At 45.2% G+C, this 26870-nt stretch overlaps 1 protein-coding gene across 5 annotated transcripts in view; it reads left to right on the top strand.

Moving 5' to 3' along the window:
• LOC146785767 (phospholipid scramblase 1-like) overlaps positions 1–26870 on the top strand; it is a 644815-nt gene that overhangs the window by 503661 nt on the left and 114284 nt on the right. For all 5 annotated transcript variants that reach the window (XM_085633631.1, XM_085633630.1, XM_085633627.1 and 2 more), the window contains one exon: positions 12971–13111. In XM_085633631.1, coding sequence (XP_085489757.1) covers positions 12971–13111 — 141 coding nt within the window. The remainder of the gene's footprint in view (positions 1–12970; positions 13112–26870) is intronic.

The raw sequence follows: 26870 nt of genomic DNA, 5'->3' as shown, positions 1-26870 counted from the left end.
AGCATGAAAGCACATGAGCCCAAATGCCCTCTCAGGTAATACTAGTGGCAGAATGTGCAATATATAAATCACTGTAACACAAGATAACGTAAGATAAAATTACACTACACAACAAAACCATATTATGAATGTAGCCTGCTCTTCAAATACGTCAGCACAATCTAAATATGTCGATGGTTGTTAATGCTATTCAAAAGGAAGTTACTTTCATTGTGGAGTCGTTTCATTTTAATGCATAGCAAACGTGCACTCTAATCTAGTAAACACACACCGTCATAAATGGTATTATAATATATCATGAAAGTAACTTAAAATTTGAGCTAACCTGCACATCGCATAGGTCAGATAAAAGATCGGACAATTGTAAAATGAATAGAGAGACAACACTGCAAACTCTGGGGCACCCTGCCCGGCCAGACAATGAGCTCACTGCTGCACACTGTACCTTGCAAATCTCGGATAATCCTCTGCAATGGCTTCCTTCGGCATTCGTGGCCATGATGGAAAGCAAAGGTCAGGCCAAACCAGGGTCAGCCAAGCAGAAAGAGTGCTGCTACCCCGGCGTATCTGCATCCCAACGTGAAGCATGTTTCGGCCTTTTCAGCAGAGATTGAAACCTGAAAAACAATGACAAGAAACGCACCTAAATAAAAGTGTTGTTCATATAGAAGGTCACAATTGCTTCCCTGCAGGGCCCCTGGTACTGCATTTGTCCCAGAACCCGCTCCTACATGGACTGGTGTCAAGCCAGCCCCCCAAATGCGGCCCTGCACACCAGTGTTTAGAAAGTTATGAAGCTGACACTGCTAGATTCAACGACCCCATGAAACAAGCATTTGCAATGGTATTAGTAAAACTTTGAGCTATAGGCGTTGTAAATGCGAATGTTTTTTTTTTTTGTTTAAAATATCCCAGCAGTAGTATAAGTGATTGCAAATGAAATACCATGAATGATGGAAAGCTTGCAGTACTAGAGGCTGTAACTAGGTGTCCCTGTGGAGTTGTAAAGGGACCTCTATTAGCCATATAAGGTACTGCACCTTAAATGGAATTATAAAGAAAGATTGCTGCTGAGCATGTATTTTCTTTTTTTTCTTTTATTGGAAGTGAGATTTTTGTTAGCTTGCATTTTAAAAAGGCACCATTGTTATTTATTTATTTTTGTTTGTGGAATAAAGCTAAACCAACAAAATGTGTGTATTTTTAAAATTCAAGCTAATAAAAATTAAACTTCCATTAAAACCAAAGGGAAACGTATGCTGTGCTGTAATTTATCTGTTTATACCTGTGGTACTGCACCCTTTCCTTGAGACCTAATATTGGAATAGAATTATGCAGTGGTGTAAGGCACAAGAGCGAGCATTTTTTGGGTGGGATTTTGTAGCATTTGCAGGACGCTGGTCTTTAACTTCATATGTTTGAAGTTGCTGCAAATACTATTAAAAGAAATCAATAGAAATGGGTGCTGCAGGCGCCACATTCAAAGTGAATAAAATAACAGGGAGCATTACTGAGTATGAGTAGTTTTTTTTAGGCTTTTGCAGCCTTTGCAGTATGCCGTGCTTTAACTTTATATGTTTACAGCTAAAACGTGCTGTGTTGTCAGTGCTACAAAAGTAAATAAATAGAAAGTAAAGGGGAGCAGCCGCCATATTGAAATGGAATGCTGAGAATGATGTAAAGGTGCCCGCCTTTTTAAAAAATGTATTTCTTTTTATATCAATTGCAGCACCACGCGCTTTAGCTTTAAAGATGTGAAGCCTAATGTGCAGCATTTGGCGATTGCTACAAAATTTCCTAAATAGAAAAGGCGGTCACCGCACTCAGAATAACATCAATCCATATTTTTTACATATATTATTTAAATTACATACACACACCCTTCTCTTGCGAGCACACACACACCATTATCCAACTTCACACTAGCACACACACCATAACATACAATTACAGCATCAAACACACCACACACATACACCTGCTCACCAACACAAGCACATACAATCACTAATATCATACAAAGACTTACCCAACCTCCACCCAACAATACACACTGACTCTTACACATAGAACCTGCTCATTTGCTGCACATGTTCTGTGCAGGCTTTCATGTGTGGAAGGGTGCTCACCTGCTGTCTCTGTTATTACTCTATGTCTATGAGTGAATCTAAGCAGTACTTGTTGAATGGGCGAGGAAGCACATACTGCAGCTACTTGTACATATGTGCTTGTGTATTAGGGAGATCTGCACCGCAGACCTCAAGAATATTCCAACAATGTGATCACTGGGAATGTCTGAACTGCACCCGACTGAGAAGGCAGATGCTGACATTCCGTGCAGGTGATCAAGGTTGGTGATACAAACCAGAGAGCAGTACATAAGAGGTTCATCGATCAGTTTTCAGAGTCTGTTTTCCGGTACAATCGGACAACAGCTTGCACATCTTACAGTCCAGAAGCCACTAAACAAAAATAACATCTCTATAAATGATAGGTACTGAGGCAAAATCTGCAAGAAAATCTACCTACGCCATGGAGAAAAGGAAGGTGACTTTCACTTTTGGACAGGAGGGTGTATTTATTCACATTTTCCTATCTACACTGGTGCACTTAAATGCTGATTGCAAAGTGAACCTGTTCCACTTCAGGTAAGTAAATGCAAAGTTTGCACATTCTGGCCAAACCAGACACAAATTCGGCTAAAAAAAAGGAAATATACTCTTTCAAGTGTCCTTGCGTGTTATTCCTTTTTTGGTTTGCACATTTCTGTAGCTACTTATCAGGCCATTTTAAAGTAAGAATATTTTCAATGGCTCTTCTATCGCTATCATATTGGTGCCAGCCAACTCGTGCATCTTTAGGATGGCAGAAGAGAGAGATCAGGCAGAAGAGAGAGATCAGGCAGAAGAGAGAGACGAGGCATATAAGAGAGAGACGAGGCAGATGAGGCAGAAGGTGCGAGAGCAACAGCAGCAAATGTCAGCAGAAGAGAGAGACGAGGCAGAAGAGAGAGACGAGGCAAAAGAGAGAGACGAGGCAGAAGAGAGAGACGAGGCAGAAGAGGGAAGAGAAAGCCGGGCCTGGACCTTCTGTCGCCTGTGAGCTGTCATTCCATATGGATCACTTGGCAGCATTTTCAGGAGATAGTGCCAGCCTGAATACTTGCAGAATGCACTGACCACAGTTAGCCCGAAGGCTGCATCGGCGAGACATTTATTGCGGGGCTTTCACAGAGCCCCGTGAGTGATTGTAAGGGAGGGGGTAGAGGGATGGAGAGCAGAGAGACGGGGGCGGTGTGAGGGGGGGTGGAGGAGCGGGTTGAGAATACAGGCCAGGGAAAGCAGCTGATCAACTGAGCTCGTAATCAGAGCTCCCACCTGCAGTTCTTTCTCCTCGGAGATTAAAGCAAGCCCACAGCCGGATCAGCTGCGAGGAGCAGGCAAAGACCAGAGTCTCGTGCTCTGAGGTGGCAGCATAACACGCCTTCTCCGTCCCCCTGGCTCTACTGCTCTGCTGGAGCCCCATGACTGATTGGGAGGGGGAGGAAGGAGCTTGGAAACAGACCACAAAGAAAGTGAAATCAGTCAAGGCATCGCTGCTGATTGATGTTTGGGAGGTGGGAGGGGTGTTCTGTGCAGGAAGGCATTATGGGCTCTAGTAAATAAATAAATAAAATTCCACTGCGATTGCTGCTAGATGCTCTAACTGCGGTCAGTGCATTCTGCAAGTATTCAGGGGAGCCGAGGTGATTACAAAGAAAGTGAAACCAGGCACGGCATCGCTCTGGTTGATGTTTGGGAGGTGGGAGTGGTGTTCTGTGCAGGAAGGCATTACGGCGTTCTTATAACTAAATACATTTTAAACAAGAAAAACAAGACTAGCCCGGCGGAGCGTGGCGCGCACGCTTGGCGGGGGCGGGGGAGAGCATTCCAGGCGGGGGAGCGGACCCTTTGAAGTAGGATGCCAAACGGATTGCATGGCGGCACGATGCACGTGATTGTGCGCGTGCTCGCCATGCAATCTGCTTTTGGGAGCACTTTTGGGAGCCCCTTTACTAGAGTCTCGCATAGCGATTGCTATCGCAATAGCTAGGCGAGACCTAAACAGGAGATGGCTCAATCCAACATCCTGTGCCATGGACTCCGCCATGAATCTAAATTGGCGCAAAAGTGCGTGCTTATGTATAGCCATGTAAAAAAAACAAGCACTTGCATTGCCATAGGAGTAGGCAGGAGACCATGGGAGAACGGGGTGCAGCTCCTAGCGGGCCATGCATCACAGATGCTTCTGTGATCTTTGCAGATTCCCTTCACCATCCCAAAGTGGCCAGGCCCAGATCAATCGAGTTGCACATCCCGCGTGCGCTGTGCAAGGGTGGTAGCTCCGCCGGGACAGCTCCTGAACCCGCCCCGGCTCTGTGTACAGAACAGAAAGGCACGAGTGTGGTTTAATAAAGTAAAAAAAAACATAATAAAACGTAATTTTAAAAAAAAGCCATACCAAAGAAGAGTAGTTAGGCGGGTAATGTGCGGGTGAGGAGGACAGAGTGGAACCCACCGCGCTTCGCTTTGTCCTGTTTCGTTTCGCTGCTTGTGTTGTCTCTGCCTTCTGCCGTAAATTTGCCCGTGTATGAAGTGTAAAGACGTTGAATGTGCATGTGTTCTGGACAGGATAGGACAGGTCAGGCAAAATATAGTGCGAACTCACGTAGCCAATCCCAGGAGAGCACAAGCATTTACAAATGCAATAGGACTCGTATTTGCGTGAGCCCTATTGCATTGTAAACAAAAATGCGGACGTTCAAGAAGGCATGAACTGGAGAGGGTGGGGGTTGTTGGTGAGCAGAGAACTTATGGACTGCGGGAGGGAACGGGGGGAGGCAAGGGAACAAAAGAGTTTTAAAAGTAAACGGTCCGATAGCTATGGAAGGAGAAAAATGACGACATGGCCGTCAGGAGGCGGGATTAGGTTGCCGAAAACCAATCAGATTGCAGTATTTATGATTTTGATCAATCAAGAAGATAGGCGGAAAGTGGGCGGAGCTTCCCTCGCTATACTGTATACAGCATCTCTCGACGAGACAGCGCATGCGCTGCCTAGCTGAGACCTAAAAACAAACAATTGATGGAAAGAATGCTGAACAATGAAAACATTCACTTCCAGGCACAACGATCTGGATTTAATCCATTGTTCTTTTTCTCACCACTCCACCCCAATTTGGAGCCAGCCATGCACAAATCAGTCCTGACCCTGTTCCTCATGGAAACAGTCCAGCCAGAATTGCCAAGTCAGCTCATCCCTGGACCAGAAACAAGCATTCTGGGACCTTTTTCAGGGCATCACCCCTCATCAGCAAGACTAGATTATATCCAGTGGCGCAGTGATCATAGGACCCACGTGTTAGACCTGGCCCTTGTGACAGGTTTATCCCCAAACTTTTTGCTTTAGACAGTCACTGAGGACGGTTGAGGTGTTCCCTGCCTTGCCTGGGTCACTCAGTACAGGGCTGAATAGACCTGGTCTTCATTTAGAGTGGTGGGAGTAGTATTACTTACTCCTGAATAGGCTGTGTCTCCTTTTGCACAATGGTGTCTCCGCCCTCTGTGGTAATGCTGCACTAGTGAGGGCAGAACTGCATTGGACTGGTTTCAGAGACCCTTGCCATAAAGATAACAAAGACATTTTGGGGTATAAGTATTCCATCTAAAACCCCAGGATTTTAGATTACTTCAAGGAACAAGAGAACCCTGTCATAAAGAAGAGCAGAAGGACTGTGTGAGGAGTGCTGGCTTTTCTGAGTGAGGGGTGGGTTGGCCTGCAGTTGTTGCTTCTGTCTGTGGTGGAGGAAGAGGCTGACTCTTTTGGCTCTGCTGTGGCATCCTGCTTGTGAAGGGAATCTCCAAGGGCTTGTGTGTGCTGGCCTCTTGTTACAAGTCTCAGGGATACAAAAGACTTCGTAGAAAGATGATTGCTGGATCTCAAAAGGAAACCTGCAGGCGAGGGAATGGACTGTTCGTCTCCCCCTTATATTGTAAAAGGTGCAAGGAGCGCTTTATTTTGGCATAGCTCGAGAGCAGCGCTTTAATTTCACTTCCTCCTGTGTCCTTTTTTCTGTCATTTGAGCAAGTTCTGGTGCTTGCATGTTGTTTACCAAGGATCTGGCTTGGCCGGCTTGTATGTACCATCCTGGTACTTTCCTGCTGCGGTGGGAAAGCCGTGCTGACCTTCCCTTGACAACAGATCCATTGTGCTTGCCCCGACCTGATTACACTGGCAGCAAATGAGGGGCCGCCTGCTGTGCAGAGATGCGAGGTCTCTCTCCAACCCCGTAAAAGAGATGTGCGGCCACTCCCCTACTGGGTAACTGAGGCAGGACGGGCCAGTGATGCCTAGTGGCAGGCAGCCTAGAAGACTCCCAAAGTGCCCGGCAATGCAGACCCAATCAGTGGAAGGGGAGGAGCAGGTCACACCTCATTGTGACCCAGCTCCAGCCCCACCTATCGCCGTATGGAGCTTCGCAGAGGAACAGGGAGTCCCAACGGGGTCCAAGGAAGGAAGAGGAAAGCCTTCTGTTTCCGCACAAGGACAACGCTGGCCCCTTGCTGGATACCGGGTCAGGGCCAGTGGACGCACCAGCAGCGAGGAGGCAGGTAGAGTGAGCTGGGGATCAGACACTCACAGTGGAGCTGGCCCAAGCTCAGCCCACCACAGTCCGTGTGGCAGCCAGGTGAGGCGCATTTCAGTGGGCTCTCTCTCTCTATGGGGTAAACCTTGACCGGTTCAGACAGAGGCTAAGAATACCGTACCCGCCCCCCTCCACAGACAAGAAACACAGGAACGGTGCCCTCAAATGGCCTTAAAGGGATTAGGAGAAAGTGAGTTTGGCATCTTGTAATGGGGACATTTAGGACAGGTTGCCCCATTGCTGAGGGTAGCATAACAGTGTTTTTGTAGCTGGGGCTTCCTGACAGAATTGATTTGCTTATCCGTGTTGGGCAGTCTAAGGCCTGCCTGTTTTCTAATGGCCTAGGAGCATTAGTGCAATATGGAAACATGGTTACTGCCTGGATGATGTGTTATAACATGTGCAATCCTATCCATAGTTACTGGTTACACTAACTGGGATGTTATGCCCATTTCGCTGATGATTTTTTTAACACTTGCAAACTGTCATTATTTACTGTGATATTCTACCTGCAATGATCATGACAATTGTCTGATAGGAAAATTGATGTAGTACCTATGAGATGTCCTGACAAGTGCATGGTGGCACAGTGATTAATGTGGTCTGTGATCTATATATTTTACATGCAGTTTTGATGACAAGCGCCTAGTGGCACAGTGATTATGTAATTTATGGTCTAAGGTGATTTTATGTATATATAATACAAAGGATATTTTTATATACCCTTGTGTGGAGTCTCTTTATTTGTGGTGTGCCTAGGGTATCACTGTTGTGTGTGTGTGTGTGTGGTTTGTGTAAACACTTTACACGTTGCCGCTGGGATAAGCCTGACTGCTCTGCCAAGCTACCAAGGGGGTGAGCAGGGGTTATCTTGGGTGTGTAACTCCCTTACCCTGACTAGAGTGGTGGCTTCTGCCTGGCTTAGGTGTATGCCCTAGCCAAGCAGAAGCCCCCTTTCTATCAGCAGCAAGATAGATTGAATCCAGTGGAACACTGAGCATGAGACTCACATCTGAGCATATCCTTCCCACTTACAGTGAAAAAGAAAAAGGAACAAGGAGGGAATGCTGAACAATGCAAACATTTACCCCAATCACAAAGATCTGAGTTTAATCCATTGTTCTTTTGATCACCACGGCACCCCAGTTTCGACCCAGCCATGCGCAAATTAGTCTTGACCCTGTTCCTCATTTGAACAGTCCAGCCGGAACCGCCAAGTCAGGTACTCCCTTGACCGGAAACAAGTATTCTGTGACCAGTTTCAGGGCTTCACCCCTCATCAGCGAGGCTAGCTTGAATCCAGTGGCTCAGTGAGCAAGGAACCCACATCTGGGCATAACTTTTCCACTTAGGGCGACAAAAGAAAAAGGAACAATTAATGGAGGACCTGGCCTGGCAGTTCAGGCTGGACTGTGCGATACTGAACGCGACAGAGTCTAACAATTCCAGCCAACCATGTCGGTATGGGTCCGCTAGAGCGTTGACAGACTAGGAGACAGTACCTTTCTTGTTGTGGCCAATGCACCAATGCGAGTCTGTCGGGGCAACCGTCGCAGTTGCAATGTGAGATGGAAGCATTGCTGCGTATGGTGTCCCCACGGTTTGGTACAGGCAGCGGCTCATTGACGGAGTTGTGAGACCAAGACTTGCGTTGCAGGGTGAGACAGTGCTCTATGCAGTGCTGGCATGCGGTGCCCACAGGACACGGTGCAAGCAGCGGCTCGGTGCGGCTCGGTGAGACCAGGGTTGCGGTGAAAAGTGAGGCGGTGCTCTTTGCGGTGCCTTCAGGACACGGAGTCTGCGACGTACTCAGTGACGGAGTGGGCCGCTCTTTGCTTCTGTGGCAACTGGAACCAGCGGAACCAGAGATGGTGCCCAGAAGGATGGTGAGGTCTTTGCTGTTCCTGAGACCTCTTGAACAGGGGAAAAGCTCCATTTCAATCACATGGAGACACTTTGCAAGCAGGATACACACACAGTTCCTCTCCTTGGCAAAAACAACCACTGTAGACCAGCCCCTGACAGCAAACAGCAAAGGGGCAGTACTCCTGCTCCAGTTTCTTCCAGCTCTTCTCCTTTGCAGAGGTTCCTATTGAATTCCAGAAGTAGTCTAAAGTTTTGGGGTCTGGGCCCCAATATTTATACAGCAAAATCCTTTGTTCTCTGGTGGCAGAGAAGCTCTCTGGTGGAGCTTCCTGGCAGGAAGTGGAAACAGCATTGTCCTTGGTAGACCAGGCCCATTCCGGTGTGAAAGGAATCTCCTCCCACTTCCTCTAAATGTAGCCCAGGTCCATCCAGCCCTGACTCCCCCTGGAAAGGCAGGACACACCTCACCCACCCAAGCTGCTGTCTGAACAGAATGCACATCCCCAGTCCCCGCCACTCCAAAATCAGACAGTCAATACACAAACCTAGCAGAGGCACACATGATGTCTAAGCAAGAAAATACCCACTTTCTTAAAGTGGTATTTTCAAACTCACTAAAAGATGCATCTTTACATTCTGAGTTCAGGCATACTAAACTGTACTTTCTGATCTTGTTCCCATGGGCAGTTATACTTATAAGGTGTTATAAGTTAACTCCCCATTCTATCTTATGGGACAGATAGGCTTGCAATAGAGAAAAACGAAAATGGCAGTATTTCACTATCATGACATGCCACACATACCAGGGCATGTCCTACCTTTCTCATACACTGCACTCTGCCCACAGGGGTACCTTGGGCCTACCTTAGGGGTGACTTATATTAGGGCCTGGCAAGTGGGCGCACTTGCCAAGTCGACATAGCAGTACAAAACTGTGCACAGACACCGCAGTGACAGGTTTGAGTTACATTTTACAGGCTGCTTATGTGGGTCGTACAATCAGTAATGCAAGCCCACTGGCAGCATTTGATTTAAAGCCCCTGAGCACACACAGTGCACTGTACTAGGGACTGACTAGTAAATCAAATAAGCCAATTATAGAAACACTAATCCACAAACACAATTTACAGGGAGAGCATATGCACTTCAGCACTGATCAGCAGTGATAAAGTGCCCAGAGTCATAAAACAAAAAAAAAACAGGGTCCAAACAGGAGTCCAAAAAGCAAAGAGTCTGGGGAAAACCCACTGGACAAGCCAGGTCTAACAGTGAGGGTCTCTGGGGCGGGACAATTTGTGCTGCAGCCCCAGTGGACCCTCTTCAGTATTTATGCCCTAGGTACCAGGGGAACCATTTTCTAGGGACTTACAGGGGTGGCAGAAGGTGTGCCAATCATGGTACAGTCTTGGGAAAGAGATCTCGCACTGGGAACCTGGTTAGCAGGGACCCAGTGCACTTACAGTTCGAAATCACATCAGGCATCAAGCAAAAAGTGGGGGCTATGACCATGTCAAAAAAGGCACTTTCCTACAGTGATGTGATCCAACCTACACCAATGCACTCTTGCAACCAGGCACATTAAACGTATTCTGTCATTATACCAGCGATACCAGGTATTGACAGGTAGGTACAGCACTATGTAGCTGATGCACATTCCCCAATTACTGTGCAGTGGACACTGAAAGAGAACATAGAAATACATTTAAAAAACAAACACATATCACTGCTGGAGAATACTTTCAGCATTTTTAACCGGAGATGCTGAAATAAAAACAATTTTCCAACTGCATGTTAATATTTAAGTGCCATAAAAATATAATTTAGGATTTTGCATGTAAAGATAGCAATATATCTTCATATGTCAACACCTTCATCACTGTCTGTGTGTTTTCAGTCAGATACTGCTAAGGTTGACAACTTTTTTAATAAAAAATACCCAGCACTGGCACATATTTTGATATTCTGGAAATACCAGGGGCATCTAGATAAAAAATAATTTGTGCAACATCTGTATTCTTTTGAAACATAATTTATCCCTCTGATTAGTTTGATAAAAAATTTAAGGGTAATTTAGAGATTCCTTAATTACCTTTCAAGTGATTTCTTAATATTTTTGCTGCTTTAGTTTTCCATTTTAAGAAAGGAAATAATACCTGATTTTACTGCTTTTCCTACCTTTTTTCTCTGCAAATAAAAATACAGATCAGGCCAGTAAAATACTAGGTAGCTGACAACATTAGACAAAGTTTTCTACACAGACCATATGGATTTGGGGGCATTTGCTCTGGTTTCTTTCCACATTCACTTCCTTTGTGCACTCAGCACTTCTGTCATGCACGTGGAAAGCTTGTTAATGTGCATATGTATACTTGTTTATATGAATGATCCAGCAATGCTAGGCATTTTAGCGTTAGATTGTATTTAGGAAAACATTTAGATATAAAATGCTTTTGGTATATATTATGTTCTACATAATACATAGGTCTTCAATCGTCTTCACACCATTTTCTGAACATTAAGGGCCTGATTAGGATGGCCTAAGACCGCCAACGACACGCTGTCCATGGCAGTCTCACCGCCATTTTTACTGCCCACCACAGTCGGATGGCGGACGGAGGTGTGGCAGTTGGAAAGACCAATTGCCACACATCCAACAGGGTCCTTGAGCCCGCCGGTGTGGTGGAGGTGGTTGTAGTCCCTACCATGTTGACGGTGCCTGCCAGGCACAGCCGTAGGGATTACAGTGTCCCTTTAAACCACCTTTTCATGGCAGTTAACCTGCCATGAAAAGGCTGGCGGAAAGGTACTTTCGGGCCCATAGCGGGGCCACTTGCTTCCTTGCCCCACCGATGTGGGCACTGGGGGGGCACCACCTGTCCCTGCACCATGTGGCAGGCACTGCATGGGGTCTGCCACATAGTGCAGGGATATGTACAGTGCCCCCTTTTTGTATTCCGGATCAGGGAAGGCATGGCTTGGCAGTTCGGGCTGGGCTGTTCCCATGAGGCACAGGGTCAGACTGATTTGCATATGGCCATGTCTAAACTGGGGTGGCAGAGTGGGCTAAAGAACGGTGATGGATCAAACCCAGATCTGCTGACTGGGTGTGAGTGTTTTTGGTTGGTTCTGATGCTCCGTCCATCACCACCCCTTTTTGTACCCTTTTTGTATTGCGGCATGTGCTGCAACCAGCAGCACCCACCGCAATACAAAAGATAGGCATTGCGACCGCCGGGTGGGGGTCGCATCATAATGTCTCTTACGGGACGCCGACAGCCTGTCGGTTGGTCCCGATTTCCGATACATCGCAATCAGCTCCTTAATGATGGTTACAAACAAAGAAGAAAGATTAATTTTGTCAGTACTCATAAATATCTCCTATGACAGGTCACAGTCAACTAGTGTTGCCATCTGAATGGTTTTCTACTTGTACCAATGGTATTTTGATGTCCCTGCTGGTACAAAAATAGGCAAATCATCAAATGCTGTTTTTTAGCTTTTTTCTGTACATACCTCTAACAGCAAAAATAAATAGAAACTTCTTTTACATGTGTTCTAGAGCTGAATTATTGATCTATGACTAATAATTAAAGTAAACAAAGACAAAAAAGTATTGTTGCTAATGAAGACATACAATTTTGTTTACAGTTCTATGTAGTACCAAGTTAGGGCATTTGCAAAGTCTTGAAAACACCAACAAATCGTTTGTATGTTTCTCTTGGAAAGGTGGCAACCTTACAGTCAACACATTATCTGCATACCAACAAAAGGCATATACTTGTTAGTCCATTATCATTCATCATAGACCAGCAGGGCCGGACTGGTGGTAGCAGGCACCAGGTGTTTTCCCGGTGGGCTGAAAGGGTGCAAACCAGTTTTGGAGCAGTGGGGGCCTCTTATTTACAGGGGGCTGGTTTTACAGCAGTGCTGCAATTATGGCCCTCTGTAACAAAAGATGCAGCGGTGCTCAACACTAGTCCCCCCCCCGTCACCCCCCACTCTAAGCCGGTACATCTCACTACCTCCCCCCCACACGCCCCTCCCGGCCAGTCCAGCTGAATTTCCAGGGCTGGTTTGTGTTCCCAGCCATGTAGACCATTACTATCTCATTGTGTTCATGGTAGTCTAGTAATATTCAAACGTTGTCTGATAGGTTTGCATTCTACAGATTTTCTGCATTGTAAAATAATTCTATTGAATACTAGAAATGACATAATGTAGGCTTCAAATACTGTGAAAAGACACGTTAACTACTAAATGTAGTATTTAACTTTGGTGTGCACTGCAAAATCTGTTGGGTGGTTTGAAATGTTATCCCAAATATGTTCCTTGACATGTCCATTATAAGCTAATGATCTGACATCTATAAGCAGTTATTTTGAGAACAAACTTTATTTTAACTGCATTGGTTTCTTGTAGGTAAAAGAGTTGGACACTCATGTTGAATGTGGTCGCATTGCACACATTGATTGCTGTCCGGAAGCACGATTAGAAATCAATTTTCCTCTGGACCTTGCTGTTGATAATAAAGCTCTTTTGATTGCAGCCGGCTTGTACATAGTAAGTTACTGGTGCTTTCCTGGTATTGCACAATGCATTTGGTTAAATGTAAATGGACAGAATCTTGCACATGATGGATGAATAAAGTAAAAGCAATGGCAACATATTGTGCATTTTGATTAATGGGTTTGCTCAAAATTAACAAAAATGACAAATATCGACCCCTGTATAAATAGTATTTGAGGACTTTAGAACGAGTCTGAGGTGTTTGGCATTTATCAGATGTGACACATTATCGCCTAATGCGAATGTTGTACATGAAATGAGGCATAACATGTAGATTATGGTGCTTACAGATGTTCAGGTAATTAATGAGCATTTTTCTCCCTTTTGACTTCCAACATATTTGACCTTCTGAATTGTAACAGGGCATGTGGTTTTTATTGGTGCGATAGAAACAACAAAATCGTTCAGATATTTGTAGTTACGATGGCCAAGTGAAATTTGCTACACCGGCGTTATTTTGCATAATTTCTCGCATTTTGCATTGTGTTTGTTACACAAAATGGCCCAAATTACGCAACACAACATGAATATTTGTTGTTCACGTCAAGCGTGATTTAGTGATTGTGTAAAATGTGTCCTCATGTGATGATGCATTTTACAATAAAATCTAGTGTTAAATAACTGGTTTATGGTTATGCTAATTTCACATGATTTTCCTAATATTTTTGCATAATTATGCTCAAGACAAGTTAGGGAATTTTGCACACAGTAACAGGATTTACCACACGAACAGGAATTAAAAACCCAATCGTAAGAAGGCACTGATTCTACTTTGATTAAGGTTAAAAATGAATGGGATGTAACGGCCAATTCGCAAAGCGAAAAGCAAAAAAATTAACTACCATATTCATAGTTTAAACCTACGAATTATCATATTGTACTTTTATATTGGTTAATTATTGTGGAGAGGTGTGGCTCACTGGTTAGAGGCGGCTGACCCGTAAGCAGAGAATCGGCCAGGGACCAGGGTTCAATTCCCCACGCGGCAGGGGATGCCTGGTTTCACCTTGGAGATACCCAGCAAGGGACCATCTCACAGGAAAAACCAGGATGGGTTCCCCAGTGGTCTTCAGCGCCAGGACAGTCCATGGAGTCACAGTGCGCTTTACAAGTACACCCACATTTACATATACATTCCTGCTCCACATAATAATAAACTATGCATGTTCTAATATATGGGTAGAAATGCATGGTGTTCAGATGTATTACTGAATCTCTTACATTCCACTATGTTAGCGTCTTCTTTGCACATACTTAGATTGATAATAATTTTAGAATGATGATCTTACAACAGCGTTACACTTTCTTTTCTTCACTGCAAGAGTTGTTGGTGACAAGTGTACTATTTAGTCGCTTTCCTCCATGTTCTTTAATACTTAGGCTTGGACTATACGCGTTAGATGTGGAGAAAAATGTTTGAAATGTTCCACAACAGTGATTGGAGATTCTGGGGATTATTCACAAAAATATTTAAAAATGCATGGGTGGAGATGTACGCCTGTACTTGAGTATGCTTTTAGGATGTTTTCCTATTCCAACATTCCCAGTAGCACGCCTGGAAAACTGCATCAATTGCAGGTTTGTTGGGCTACCACTGGGAATGTCCTGTGACTTTTAAAAAGTCGAAAACTCCCCCGAGTGGCGTTCTCCATAGCAGAGACGTCTGCACAGGGTGAAAGGAGATCCATTGTAAATGCACATTTTATGTTCTCTGTAGGGGAATAAATATCCCAGTGGAGAAATCCCCTAACTCTACACCCCACCAAATCGAAGTGACATTCGTTTTTCCTTCCTGCTGGAAGATAGGTTACTCCAAATCTTAATTTCCAGGGTGGAAATGCGATGGATTGGTGCTTGGGAATAATCACAAATTTAGATATTTTTAATGTTCTCAAACTTCCTAGGTAACCAATCACTTGAGTGTGATGTATAAGTCCAGATATTCCTCACACCCATAGCAGAGACTGCATAATTATTAAACCCATATACATCAAGGAGGAATCCATTTCCTGGCATGTGTAGAAAAGTTAAACATGCATTTTACTACCACATTTACTTTTTTCGAATAGATCAATTTCCCTCTCTTCGGGAGTGTTGAGTTTTGGCCACTGTTTATGGTCACTCATGCTGTTCCAAGTCTATTGCCTCAGGGACAAAGTATCCCTTTTTTGCTTTGTGCTGGTGGGCAAAGTCCTGTTGTCGGTGACACAAGTCTCCTCTTAGTCCTTTCTTGAAGCAATTTATTAAGATCTGAGGTTCTGGTGTTAGGGGTCCCTTAAATCCTAGATCTAGGGGAGTTAGGGGAGTGGGAGCTAGTAGCCAATGGGCTTCTAGGTCCTGCAGCTGGTCTGCCTCAGAGGTGACCACATCCAGTAGTGTAGGTTACCTTTTCTTCCAAGAACCCACAATTCCTGCCCTCCTAAAGATGTCAGAATATAGTTTTAGGTGTACATACCAGGTTGCCCACCCTAGAGGTGTTGCCAGCCTTCCTGGCATTATGCACCTTCCCCATCGCTAATTTCTCACCTTCAGGGCCGGACTGCCTACTGTGCGTTTTGGCATGTTGCGGAGCTGGGGGATGATGTCACTGCAGTGGGGGCAAATTTCGTTGATGGAGACCTGCGTGTGCTTCGAAATAAACAAAGCAAGACGAATTTCGTTCATCACACGCAGGTCCCCATCAACGAAATCAGCCCCCAGCTCGGCAGCATGCCAAAACGCCCCGTAGGCAGTCCGGCCCTGCTCACCTTGCTGGTGTGCAAGCATGCCTGGGGCAAGGGGAGGGCTGTTTCCTTCTCTGGGGGATAGCCCACATGCATACCCAGATGCATGGTCTTTGAGGCTCACCACTCTGATGCGACAATTCACTAGCCATCTGGGGAGGAGGGAGGTGCAACCTCTTTCCTGCCAAGCATTTGTATTTGACTCCTCGGAGTGAACACACTGCCTAGTACGAGGTGAGGAGATTGTCTTGGCATCAACAGGTGCAGGAAAGCATAGGCAGGTCAGTCAGAGCAACGTAAAGCTAGGAGTAACCAGGGGGTAAGCTCTAACGTGCCTTCTGGGTCCTTGTCACATCACCCAGGGCATGAGAACTGTTTCAGGGGTGAGGAGGCACATTGTTTGGTACCAACCATAACCTATTTTAATGGTCCCATGATGGAGCACCAATCTCTAGGGAGTCCAGTTGGCAGCCCATGTTATCCAATGGACTGCTAACACAGATAGTGGTTTTCGATGAAGGACACCACTATAGGGACATATGTATTTATTTATTTAGAAAGTTTTGTATAGCGCGAACATGACCCTCGAGGTTATCAGAGTGCTTTACATGGAGATAACACGATTAGCACTTGGTCAGACCAACATGCAAACATATGCGTGAGAGACAAACAAATCAACAATTAAGAATAGGCTAACTGTGGTTGGAGTATAATACAGCCAGAGCTGGGCAGGATAGTCGACATAAAATGCGATCTGAGACTATTCACTGACATCACTAAATTGATTTAAGGTAAGAACGGCGGTAAAGAGTTCCAAATCTTGGGGGCGACAGTTGAGAATGCTCTAGCCCCAGTTTTCTCTTTGAGGGTTCATTGGGGTTTCAGCAACAAGTTGAGGGCACTTCGCGAGGATCTGCTGCCCCCTGATTTTTCTAGTTTTTGGGCCAGGTAACTGGGTGTGTTGAAGTGTAACGCTTTGTGCGTCATGCAGGCAATTTTCAGTTGGATTCTTGCTTCTTGCTTCATATGGTAGACAATTTAAAGTTTTTAGGGCCGGAGAGATGTGTGCATTTCTTTTAGTTCCGATGACAAGTATTGCTGCTGCATTGAGAGAGGCTCTTAGTGGTGCTAGTTTGCATTTAGGTAGGCCACATAGTGTGACGCTACCGTAATCCAATCTGGGTAAGACTAGGGCTTGGACCGCTAGCTTTAGATCTTCATGTGGCAGGTATGGTTTCAGTTTCCGCAGAATGCTCCTTTGGTGGCAGCATTAATATGACCCTGCATATTTAGGTATTTGTCTAAAGTAATACCTAATGATATCACAGAGTCTATGATGTGGGGCGAGCATTTGAGGGCTGTAAAAAGATTCAGCCACAGATCCTTCTTGATGCTATAATTTGAAATTCTGTTTTATCAGCGTTGAGTTTGAGGTGATTAACCGTGAGGCAGAGGTGTGTATTTTCTAGGATGGAGTTAAGGGATATAATGTCATCTGGAGATGCAATTTTGAGATATAGCTGGGTGTCATCCGCATACATATGGTAATGGATTTTAGCTGATTTTAGGCGGTTTGCTAGTGGTTCCAGGAATAAGTTAAAGAGAATGGGGGAGAGAGCGGATCCTTGAGGAACACCAAGAGTTATCGCTTGTGACTTAGATAGAGATTGATTCATTTTGACTCTTAAGGATTTGTTTTGGAGGAAAGAAGCAAACAATTGTAATGCGGCCCTTGATAAGCCCATTCTTTGTTCCAGTAGCTTTAGTAGGGTGTCGTGTTTGACGGTGTCAAAGGCAGCAGATAAATCAAGCAATATTAGAAGGCATGATTTGTTCTTGTCCAGCATTTTTGTATGCAATCTACGATATGAGTAAGGGTGGATTCTGTGCTGTGATTTTGACGGAAGCCTGATTGGAATAGATCGAGTAGTTGAAACTTTTCCATGTGATTGCAGAGTTGTTTCTCTACACATTTTTCTAAGAGCTTAGCCAGAGTAGGGATGTTGGAGATGGGCCGGAAGTTGTTAGGGTCTGAGCAGTCTGCCGTAGGTTTTTTAGAATGGGTGTTACTTGACCGATTTTTAGGCAGTCTGGTATAGTGCCTTGGCATTGAGAGCCCTTTACGATCTTTGACCATAGTGGGAGGATACAGGTTTTGATCTCTTTGAATATGCTGGGAGGTAGAGGGTCCGTGAAGTGGTTAGATGGGTTTAAAGACAAGAGAATATTGTCCATTTCATTTCGCTGATTGCGGAGAAGGCGTTCCAAGTGGCATAATTTTTGTAGGTGAGCCCGGGTGGTTCCATTCCTTCCGTAGATTGGGAGTTGTGAGATAGGTTGTTTGGGAGGGCCGGTAGTAGTCTCTTCGCTAGTTGAAGTTCATTCTCTATCTTGGTTGTTTTGTCCTTGAAGAAGGTGGCTAGTTCTTTGCAATTTGGTAGGGTTCTGGGTCTGGAGTCTAGGGGGTTTGCTGTGTTACGTGATTGCTGTTTGACTATTTCGAATAGTTTTTTGGGCCTATTTCTGGTCTGGTCAAGTTGGGTTCTGATAAAATTAGCTTTTGCCTGTCTTATTCTTTGATTATATGTGTTCCTCATTGATCTTAAGCATTTTAGTGATTCTATTGATGGTGAGTCTTTCCACGCTCTTTCTGCCATTCTTAGATTGCGTCTTTCTGTGTTCAAGTTGTCGTTAAACCATGGCTTTGAGTTATTGATGGAGATGTTTTTCTGTTGTAGGGGAGCGATAGATTTCATGACTTCTTGTATCATAGTATTGTAATAGTCTGTGAGGCCGTTGACATCCTTTATATTGGTCTGTGGGATCAAGGTGTTGTTGCATAGAGTGTCTAGTTCATTGTGGTTTATATTATTAAGATTCCTTTTCCGCTGTTTGATTTTCTTCAGTTAGCCATTCCTTGGGATCTCCTTTAAGTTGATGAGGAAGGTGATGTGATAACTGTCTGACCAATCACATGGGGTAATAGATTCTAAGGAGATAGTGTCCGACTTAGAGATGATAAGGTCCAAAGTCTCTCTCTTATTGTGTGTGGGAGTGTCAAAGATTTGGGACATCTCATGGTTTAATAGAAAGCATTTTAAGCTATTCACTGAGGGGTCATTTAGATCATTTCAGTGCAGATTAAAATCACCCAAGAAGATCTGGGGTCCTTGAAGATTAACATTTATTGTTAAGATTTCCAAGATTTGTTCGATGAACTCTGGGTTATCACCCGGAGGGTGATAGAAGGCATGTAGAATACAAATAACTTTGTTGTTGCAAGAGATATTGATGCTAAGATATTCACATGTTGTTACATGTATTGTTTCCAATTGGCGTAATGATAAAGTATTGTTGTAAATGCATGCTATTCCACCACCCGTTTTCACTGGTCTGTCTAGTCGTATGATATTGTGACTAGGTGGGACTAGTAGATCTATGAGGGGATGAGATGAGTTGTTTAACCGAGCTTCCGTGAGGATCACCAAATCGAACTTATGTGTGAGAATGAGGTTGTAGATATCTGCTGCGTGTTCATTAGCTGATCTGCAGTTGAGGAGCATGCACTTTAGCTGTTTATTATTGCGTTGAGAGGCCATTTGTGATAAAGTGATAAGTTTAAGGTTGCTCTTGTTTATTCCTCTGTGATTGTGAATAGGTTCTCTGAAAGGGTTCGCTTGGATGGATTGGATTTGATTTTAATCAGTCTTACACGTAGTTATTCCAGACTAATAATATAGGAGGACTTTATGGATCTCATCGTTTGATAGGTCTTGCTTTGATGTCTTTGGTCTGGAATAATCGTTAGGGGAAAGTGTAGTTTGCAACCCCCGGTTGGCTCTGTGAGCGGACTGAGTTGGGGTGATGTCTGTATGGGTGTCCTTTCTGGTTATCTTGGGGCTTTTTGCGTTGCGAGGGGGCCAGAGATTGGCTGCGATGGAAGTAAGTCTCTGCATATCCTCTTTGAGGTGTTTTAGGCAACGATCGATCTCATTGAGTCGCATTATCCAGTACTCCGGTTTAAGGGTAGTGGTGGGTTGCGTCTCGCAATCAGGTAATGGGGTGTTGTCGTCAGTGATACCTAGTTGAGAGCAGGAGTCATTGTTAGCTGCGTCTTTAACTTGTGTATATGTGTGAGGCTGATTGGGTGAGATGACAGGAAGCTTAATAATGTTAGTGGATCTAGCTGATCTAAGGTTGATTTGGTGTGCCGCTGTGGGTTTGTGGAAATTATTGTTTCCTGTCTGGGTGGTCAGTGAGGATGTGATGGTAGAGCCCTCCTTGGAGTGATCTGGTGAAATAAGAGGGGGTGATTGGGGGGATTAAGTGCCAAGCAGTCAAGGTCTAAGTTAGTTTTGTTGTTGGAGGATGCGCAGGAGAGTTGCTTGCTATATTCCTAGTGGCGATCTCAGTCATAGATTGGGAGGATGGTTCTGGAGAAGCGGTGGTGGCCTCGAGGGTGGGTCGGCCATCTCCTGATACCAGAGAGGAGTTGATTGAGTTGGGAGTGGCCATCCACGTTAAGGAGGATGAGGGTGTTCCATCATGCCCATTAAGGAGATTTTGGGTGGGGAGGTTGGGCTTGTTGTAGACTCCCCTTTATAGGATGCTGAAGATTTTGTCAATTATTGTTAGATTTTCATTTGAAGACTGAATTAGTATAATCCCATTATTGTAAATGGATATGGTAGCATATGCATTGCAAAGGTGAGAGGGAGATACCGTTAATCTAAGTCCGTGAGGTGTTTTTCTGGTGCCTGTGATGCTTAACATGGAGTGTAGATTATTTCTCCATTGGGCTCTTTTTTTGTGTGGAATATAAGGTCATTATTCTTGTTCCCTTGGTGACACTAAAATAAGGGTCTAAGATAAGCATTTCAGGATGCGCTTTGAGCAATTGGTGTTTGAGTTTTTTTATGTGTTTTTGGAGAGGGTGAGGGGGTATTTGATAGTATAGGCATTGTGGCCCGATGGTTCCAGTTTTGAGTCCATTCTTTGACACTGGGAGGAATTTATTGTAACTAGTGTGCTTCCTTGGTTATTTAGAGTACAGTGACAAGGTTTCTATATTTCATAGATGAGTTATAAATCTGTGGACCAGACGAGCTTAAAGCCCATCTGATCTCATCAGTGCGATAGATCTCTATTATTAAAATGGACTAATTTCAGTGTGTAATTAGATTTATATATGTGGGTGTTTAAAATACCTTGCCCTATCTAAGATGGCTGTCATGAAGGCACCAATCTGGAGAGTGGAACTATAACTCTTTTGACTCTATTATGTTTCTCCGGGAGGTAGTCCTCTGTCACTTTCTGGAACAGATTGCAGAGATTGGTCCTTTTTTTCTTTTTGTATCCTTAAACATAGTCCTATGTCTCTTTCCCTGAGTTGGTGATGAGTGAGTAGTCCTATCTTTGTTTAAATTGCTAAGCCGGCCATTTTGCGGCAGTCAATGGTGTAGCTCATCCAACAAACCTAAAATGGGGACCTTACACTGCCCTCCAGGTCAACAAAAGCGCCACAATGTGCATGAGACATATATAGATATTCTTGTAAGAGTGGGCTATCTGGTGTCCCATAGAGCTGATCGCTCCAACAGTTTTGCTCCCTAGACCACAATTCAGAGCTCAGTTTAAAGATAATGACCGAGCACGATTTATTCTTTCTTGGCTGATTGCTCTCCTGGGCTCCTTATCCGCCGATTGAGGTAGCCTCCCTAAGCCAGCAATTTTCTCCTGTGCCAAATAATCTTGCAGCTAGAGGAGAAATGCAGAGGAAAGACTTTGTAATCAGCCTCTTAATCCGGAGACTGATCCCAGCGAACGGGTGCCTCACTGACTGATTATTGAATCGCAAGCGCTACACTTACCAAGTGCCCCTATAGTGGTGAAGTAATGACCAGGGAACTGAGCACCGCCTCCTCACTATAGACGCCTTCAGCCGCCAAAACTCTAAGATGCCTGTGATGGAAGCATGCCCCGAACAGAGCCCCTGCAGCGGTTACCTCCCGGGGCTTTATATATCTCCTCCGATTGCCGGGCACATCCTGCCGTGAACTGTATGTATGTCCCGCTGGTTCAGGAGTGCTGACGGTGGTGTGTGGGGGGGTCGGCACTCGCCCCCGACAACCCCTACAGCGCTGTGAATCCCAGTGGCCAGCACGAGCGAATGCGATCGGAGCTCTTGAACCAGGACCTGCTGCCCATGTAGCCACGGGCTTCGTACAGCGTCCACAATTCCTGGCAAACCAATCGCGTTAAAGGAGAACCGCCACTTCATCTTGCTCCAATCACCCCTGAACACTGTCCTGAGTTAGGGGGACCGAGGCAGCAGCACAGCAAGCAAACAACCCCCCTTTTCGCTCCATCGATCCCAATCTTAGATGCTGTAGGTTGATGTATGCCCCCCGAGCCCGATGTTGATTTCCCCGGGGCTCACACATACTCGTTGACCCCAGATGCGCAATGGATCTGGACTTCTTCTGCCAGACATGCAATCCAGTCCCCATGCTGTGGGGGGGAGGTAGGTCCCATATGGAGGTAGGGTGCCGGTGTGGAATCCCCGATGTCGATATCACCTCCTCGTTGTCGGCGCCAGATGCCCAATGGATTTGAGGCTTGCACTTAAATGTCCACACCTTAAATATAATGCACCCTGTCTCCTGAGCTGAGGGGACCTTCCTGAGGGGTTCCTTACATATATTAAGGGCAGTGTATGTGATTGTGCCACACATGGTGAGGGCACAGTCGAGTTCGAGCAGCTTGCACTGTTCTGGTAGTCTATAATGGCTATCATAATATCAGTAGGTTGCTTGGGTCACTCAGGGTGGCACAAAGTTGTGCTGTAGCCCTAGGGACCGCTTTACCATCAATGACCTGGGTACCCCTGGTACCATATACAAGGGACCTATAAGGGGGTAAAGCGTTTGTTAATTTGGAATTATCAAGTCAAACATAACAGTTTTAGGAGGGAGCTCAGGCACTGGAGGTCTGGACAGAAGACTCAATTGCACTTTCAGAGGCACAACCATCAGCATTTGGAGCAAAAAGTGTGGGTGACCATACAAAAAGGAGCACTTTCCTACATGACCGCCCCCAGATGAAAGGTGATGATCAACTAACCTATCCCCTGGTAGTTTTTATCATCTAAGTGTAAAAACCTGAAAAGGCCATCTGCAATGGCATGGTATGTTCCTGGTCTGTGTTACATTGTAAAGTCCATTCCCAGTAGGGAAATGGATCACTTCAACAGTTTGGGGTTTTCCTTTCTCATCTGCTTCAGCCATCTGAGAAGCCTATGGTCAGTTTGAACCTCAAAGTGAGTCCCAAACAAGTAGGGTCTCAGCTTCTTCAGGGACCAACCCACAGCAAAGACTTCCTTCTCATTGGCACTTCAACACTGATTTCTATGGAGGAGTCTCCTGCTGATATATGCAAATGCTTGAACCTGGCTCTCATCATTGGTTTCTGCTAACAGTGCCTCAATCCCATGTTCAAAAGCATCTGTTTAGACAATGAACTGCTTACTATAATCAGATGCTTTCAGTACTGGTGCAGAGTACAAAGCCTCCTTCAGGGTGTCAAATGCCATTTGACATTCTGTGGTCCATATGACCTTCTTAGGTTGCTTTTTGAAGGTATATTCAGTGTGTGGGGCCACAATGGTCCCATAACCCTTCACAAACCTCTTTTAGTATCAAGTCAAGATAAGGAATGCCTTGACTTGAGTCTGAGTTTTGTGAGCTCCCCAGTCCAGAATATTCTGAATCTTGAGCCGTAGAGGTTGCACTTGACCTCCACCAGCAAAGTGGCCCAAATACACTACAGAACTCTGCCCTATCTGGAATTTTCTGGCCTTGATAGTGAGGCCTGCCTGATGCAGGACCCATAACACTTCCTTGAGGTGACCTGGTGATCCTCCTAGGTGGATCGAAGGACAGCTACATATTCTAGATATGATGCAGTGAAGTCAACCACCCTGAAATAACTCTATTTACCAACCTCTGGAAGTTGGCGGTTGCATTATTTAATCCAAAAGGTATAACTTTGAACTGGTGTAGGAGAGTAGGATCTGCACTTATGTTGCCCCCACTTTTTTTCTGATGTATACACTGGTTTCTGGCTATAGTCTGGCTGGGTCCCTGCTAATCAGGGCCCCAGTCTCACTGATCTCTCTAAACAACTTGGTGTGCATATTAGATGCACTAGTGATTGGATACTGTGGTACCTTATGAGCCCCTAGTATATGGTACCTTAGGTACCTAGGGCATTGGTACTTCACAGGACTACCAGGGGCTGCAGCATGTATTATGCCACCCCTGCGAAGCATTCACAATCTGACACCACAGACCTGCTACTGCAGCCTGTGTGAGGTAGTGTTAGCACTCCTCACTGAGGTATAGGTTCCTATATCTCAAACATACACACACAGATAAACCTATCAGTCACCCCTATTGCAGGCCCTAACAATCCTGGGGGCAGGGTGCTTGGTTTACTATGTGAGGGGGTGCTTCTGCCTGAGCAGGACCCCTCTGCAGCTGGCAGAGTCTATTCTCTGCTGCTGTTTGTGGATGCGGTTAAACCATATACTCTTAAGTGCATTATAACCTCGCGGTAAATGCTAACTTTGGAATGACTGCATCAAAACATGTCGTGTTTGGTGTCAAACAACTTGGAATCATACCCCCACACCAGTAACTGGTGTGGGAGTATGATCCCACCCTTCTAGAGGGGACGACATGTACCCACTGTACTAAACGGTAGAAATCACCTAGAGCCCTGGCATCACAAAATGGATGCCACCAGCACAGACACTGGGCTGCCCTCCTGCTGCTGACCGAAACTCGCAGTGGAGGAAGCCCAACAAAAGGTTTCCTGTCACAGGGAGGTGTCACCACCTCCCAGACAGGATTTAGTGTATTGGAGCTGGGTGGGTGCACTCTTAGAGTGCTTTGAAGTTCTGCACTGGGGGAGCAGTAGGCTCCTCTGTGCATATGCCAGCTCAAACCGGTTCAGGGGCTACCTGCCCCTGCTCTGGCGTGAAACTGGACAAAGGGAAGTGGGTGTAACCACCCACTACCCTGACCCTCCTAGAGGAGTGGTCATAGAGCTAGTCCCTCCCCTATCTTCACTATAAGATACCAAGCATTGCCAATGCAATTCAGATTACCCCGGACGACGCTCTACAAAGAAGAATCCTGGCCCTTCGACGTTCCACTATTTCTGGAAGACTGAAGAATCTCCCTTGGAGTCAAGGTGTGGAAATATGGATTTTTCTGGTCAGTTATGTCCCCTATCTTGGACCCCAACGGTTCCATGTGCATGTCACAAGTACATGTATGTTCCCTCCAGTTCCAGTTATGAAGACGCAAACACATGCGCGTCCACCGTCAACATGTCCTTTGACAGATCCGCCATGAATAGGCCGGATATTCCATTCCTAAATATGAAAGGCCATCGGCTTTATATGGTTCACTTATGCCACTTTACAGTCCAGGCAAGTAGGCCCTGATTCTGTCATCAAAACTCCTCTTGCCTTCTGCCTCTGAAAGCTCCAGTCCGAGCCTGCATCTGTGACCATGAACTTTGTCTCATTCTCTGCGCAGCTCACGAAGCCTGACATCAGCCCATTCTCTGCCAAGAACTGTATTTCACCTTCGAATTATCTGCCTCCCCCTCAGCCGATGCATTCCTGCCTAGTAGTTTAAGTAAACATTCTTCCAGTTACCAAGCAAAAAGGCCCAACTTCTCTGTCCTCATGCAAGTAATTCATAGCCCTGTTACCATGGAATATTCCTACCCCCTCGCATTCAGTGTAGACACTTAGACGCTTGTACACGCACGCACAGTCAGTATAGAATAGATTCTGTCCGAGAGTCCTTCTTTTGTGGATAACATAGTTCTTTAAACATAGGATGTTAGATATGATTTGGGATTAGGTTGACTTGACCCCCCAGACTTCTCGTCTCCACATATAGAGCTAAATGTCAAATCCCCGTCACCCCCTAGTTACACGTCAATTACACGTCATACTGCTGCGCGCGCATTTAGGCCAAGTATTATCTTATAGATCCACCTATGTATGACATCATAACCAATCATGTTCCTTTTTACTCATTATTACACCCATTTTCGGTTACGCAGACCAAACGTCAATTTCCTTATCAATTGTTACGCCTACTGTATTCACTTCATTATAATGTATGTACTATAAAAGTTACTTCTTGTCAATAAAGTATGTACTTCACTTCCTGAACCCCCGTGGTGATGGAACTTGAAGCATCCGATTATAATCGATTATTGGAATAAAGCCCATTCCGAAACTCTAATATCACGGATTCTGCCTCTCATTTTACTGAGCTATTTTATAATGTTTCTGTATCAAATTCAGTCCCGGTAAAGGAATTTTTATTTACCACATGATGGCGCCCGAACAGGGACACTTTCTCATCTCACGCGCCGGCGGTGAGTTGCAGGCCCGGTCTCCTGCCACAGCTGGATGGACAATAACGCGTACCAGCAGGATTTCCTGTATCTCCCTCCGGTCAAACGGGGGCGACTGAGACTGCGATCAACACCCAGACGAGGCGGTGAGAAGTGCGAAGTATCCCGACCAGAGCCTAGCTGAGAGAGCAAGATCCGAGGTATACAGAGACCCACCAGTTCGAAATCAAGCCCAGTTTCCGACGAGTCGAGTCAAGTCCAGTCCGGTTCAAGTTCAAGTTACCGAGGCCTTCCGTTTCCGAAGCTACCCAGTGAGTACCATTACTGGGGAGGCATTTCTGACGTGCACATAGGTTGTGCCGGTCAAGACGGGTTTGGGTACACAAATCCGGTCTGCACTGTTTTAGCAGTGTATCTGTACTGTTTAGCAGTATATCAAGTATTCCGAAGTATCTAGTTATTGTCAAGAATTAAGCATGGTGATTAGTTATGCAGACGATCATCATTGTTGTTTCAGTTAAAGGTTTAATGTTTTAATGTTTAATGTGTTAAACGTCCTGCATATTGTGGTATGAATGGTTGTTCAT

The sequence above is a fragment of the Triturus cristatus genome, chromosome 11 (assembly GCF_964204655.1).
Source record: "Triturus cristatus chromosome 11, aTriCri1.1, whole genome shotgun sequence".
Classification (NCBI taxonomy): Eukaryota; Metazoa; Chordata; class Amphibia; order Caudata; family Salamandridae; genus Triturus; species Triturus cristatus.
Note: the sequence above shows the minus strand (reverse complement) of the source record. Positions and strands in the feature narration are given on the sequence as shown.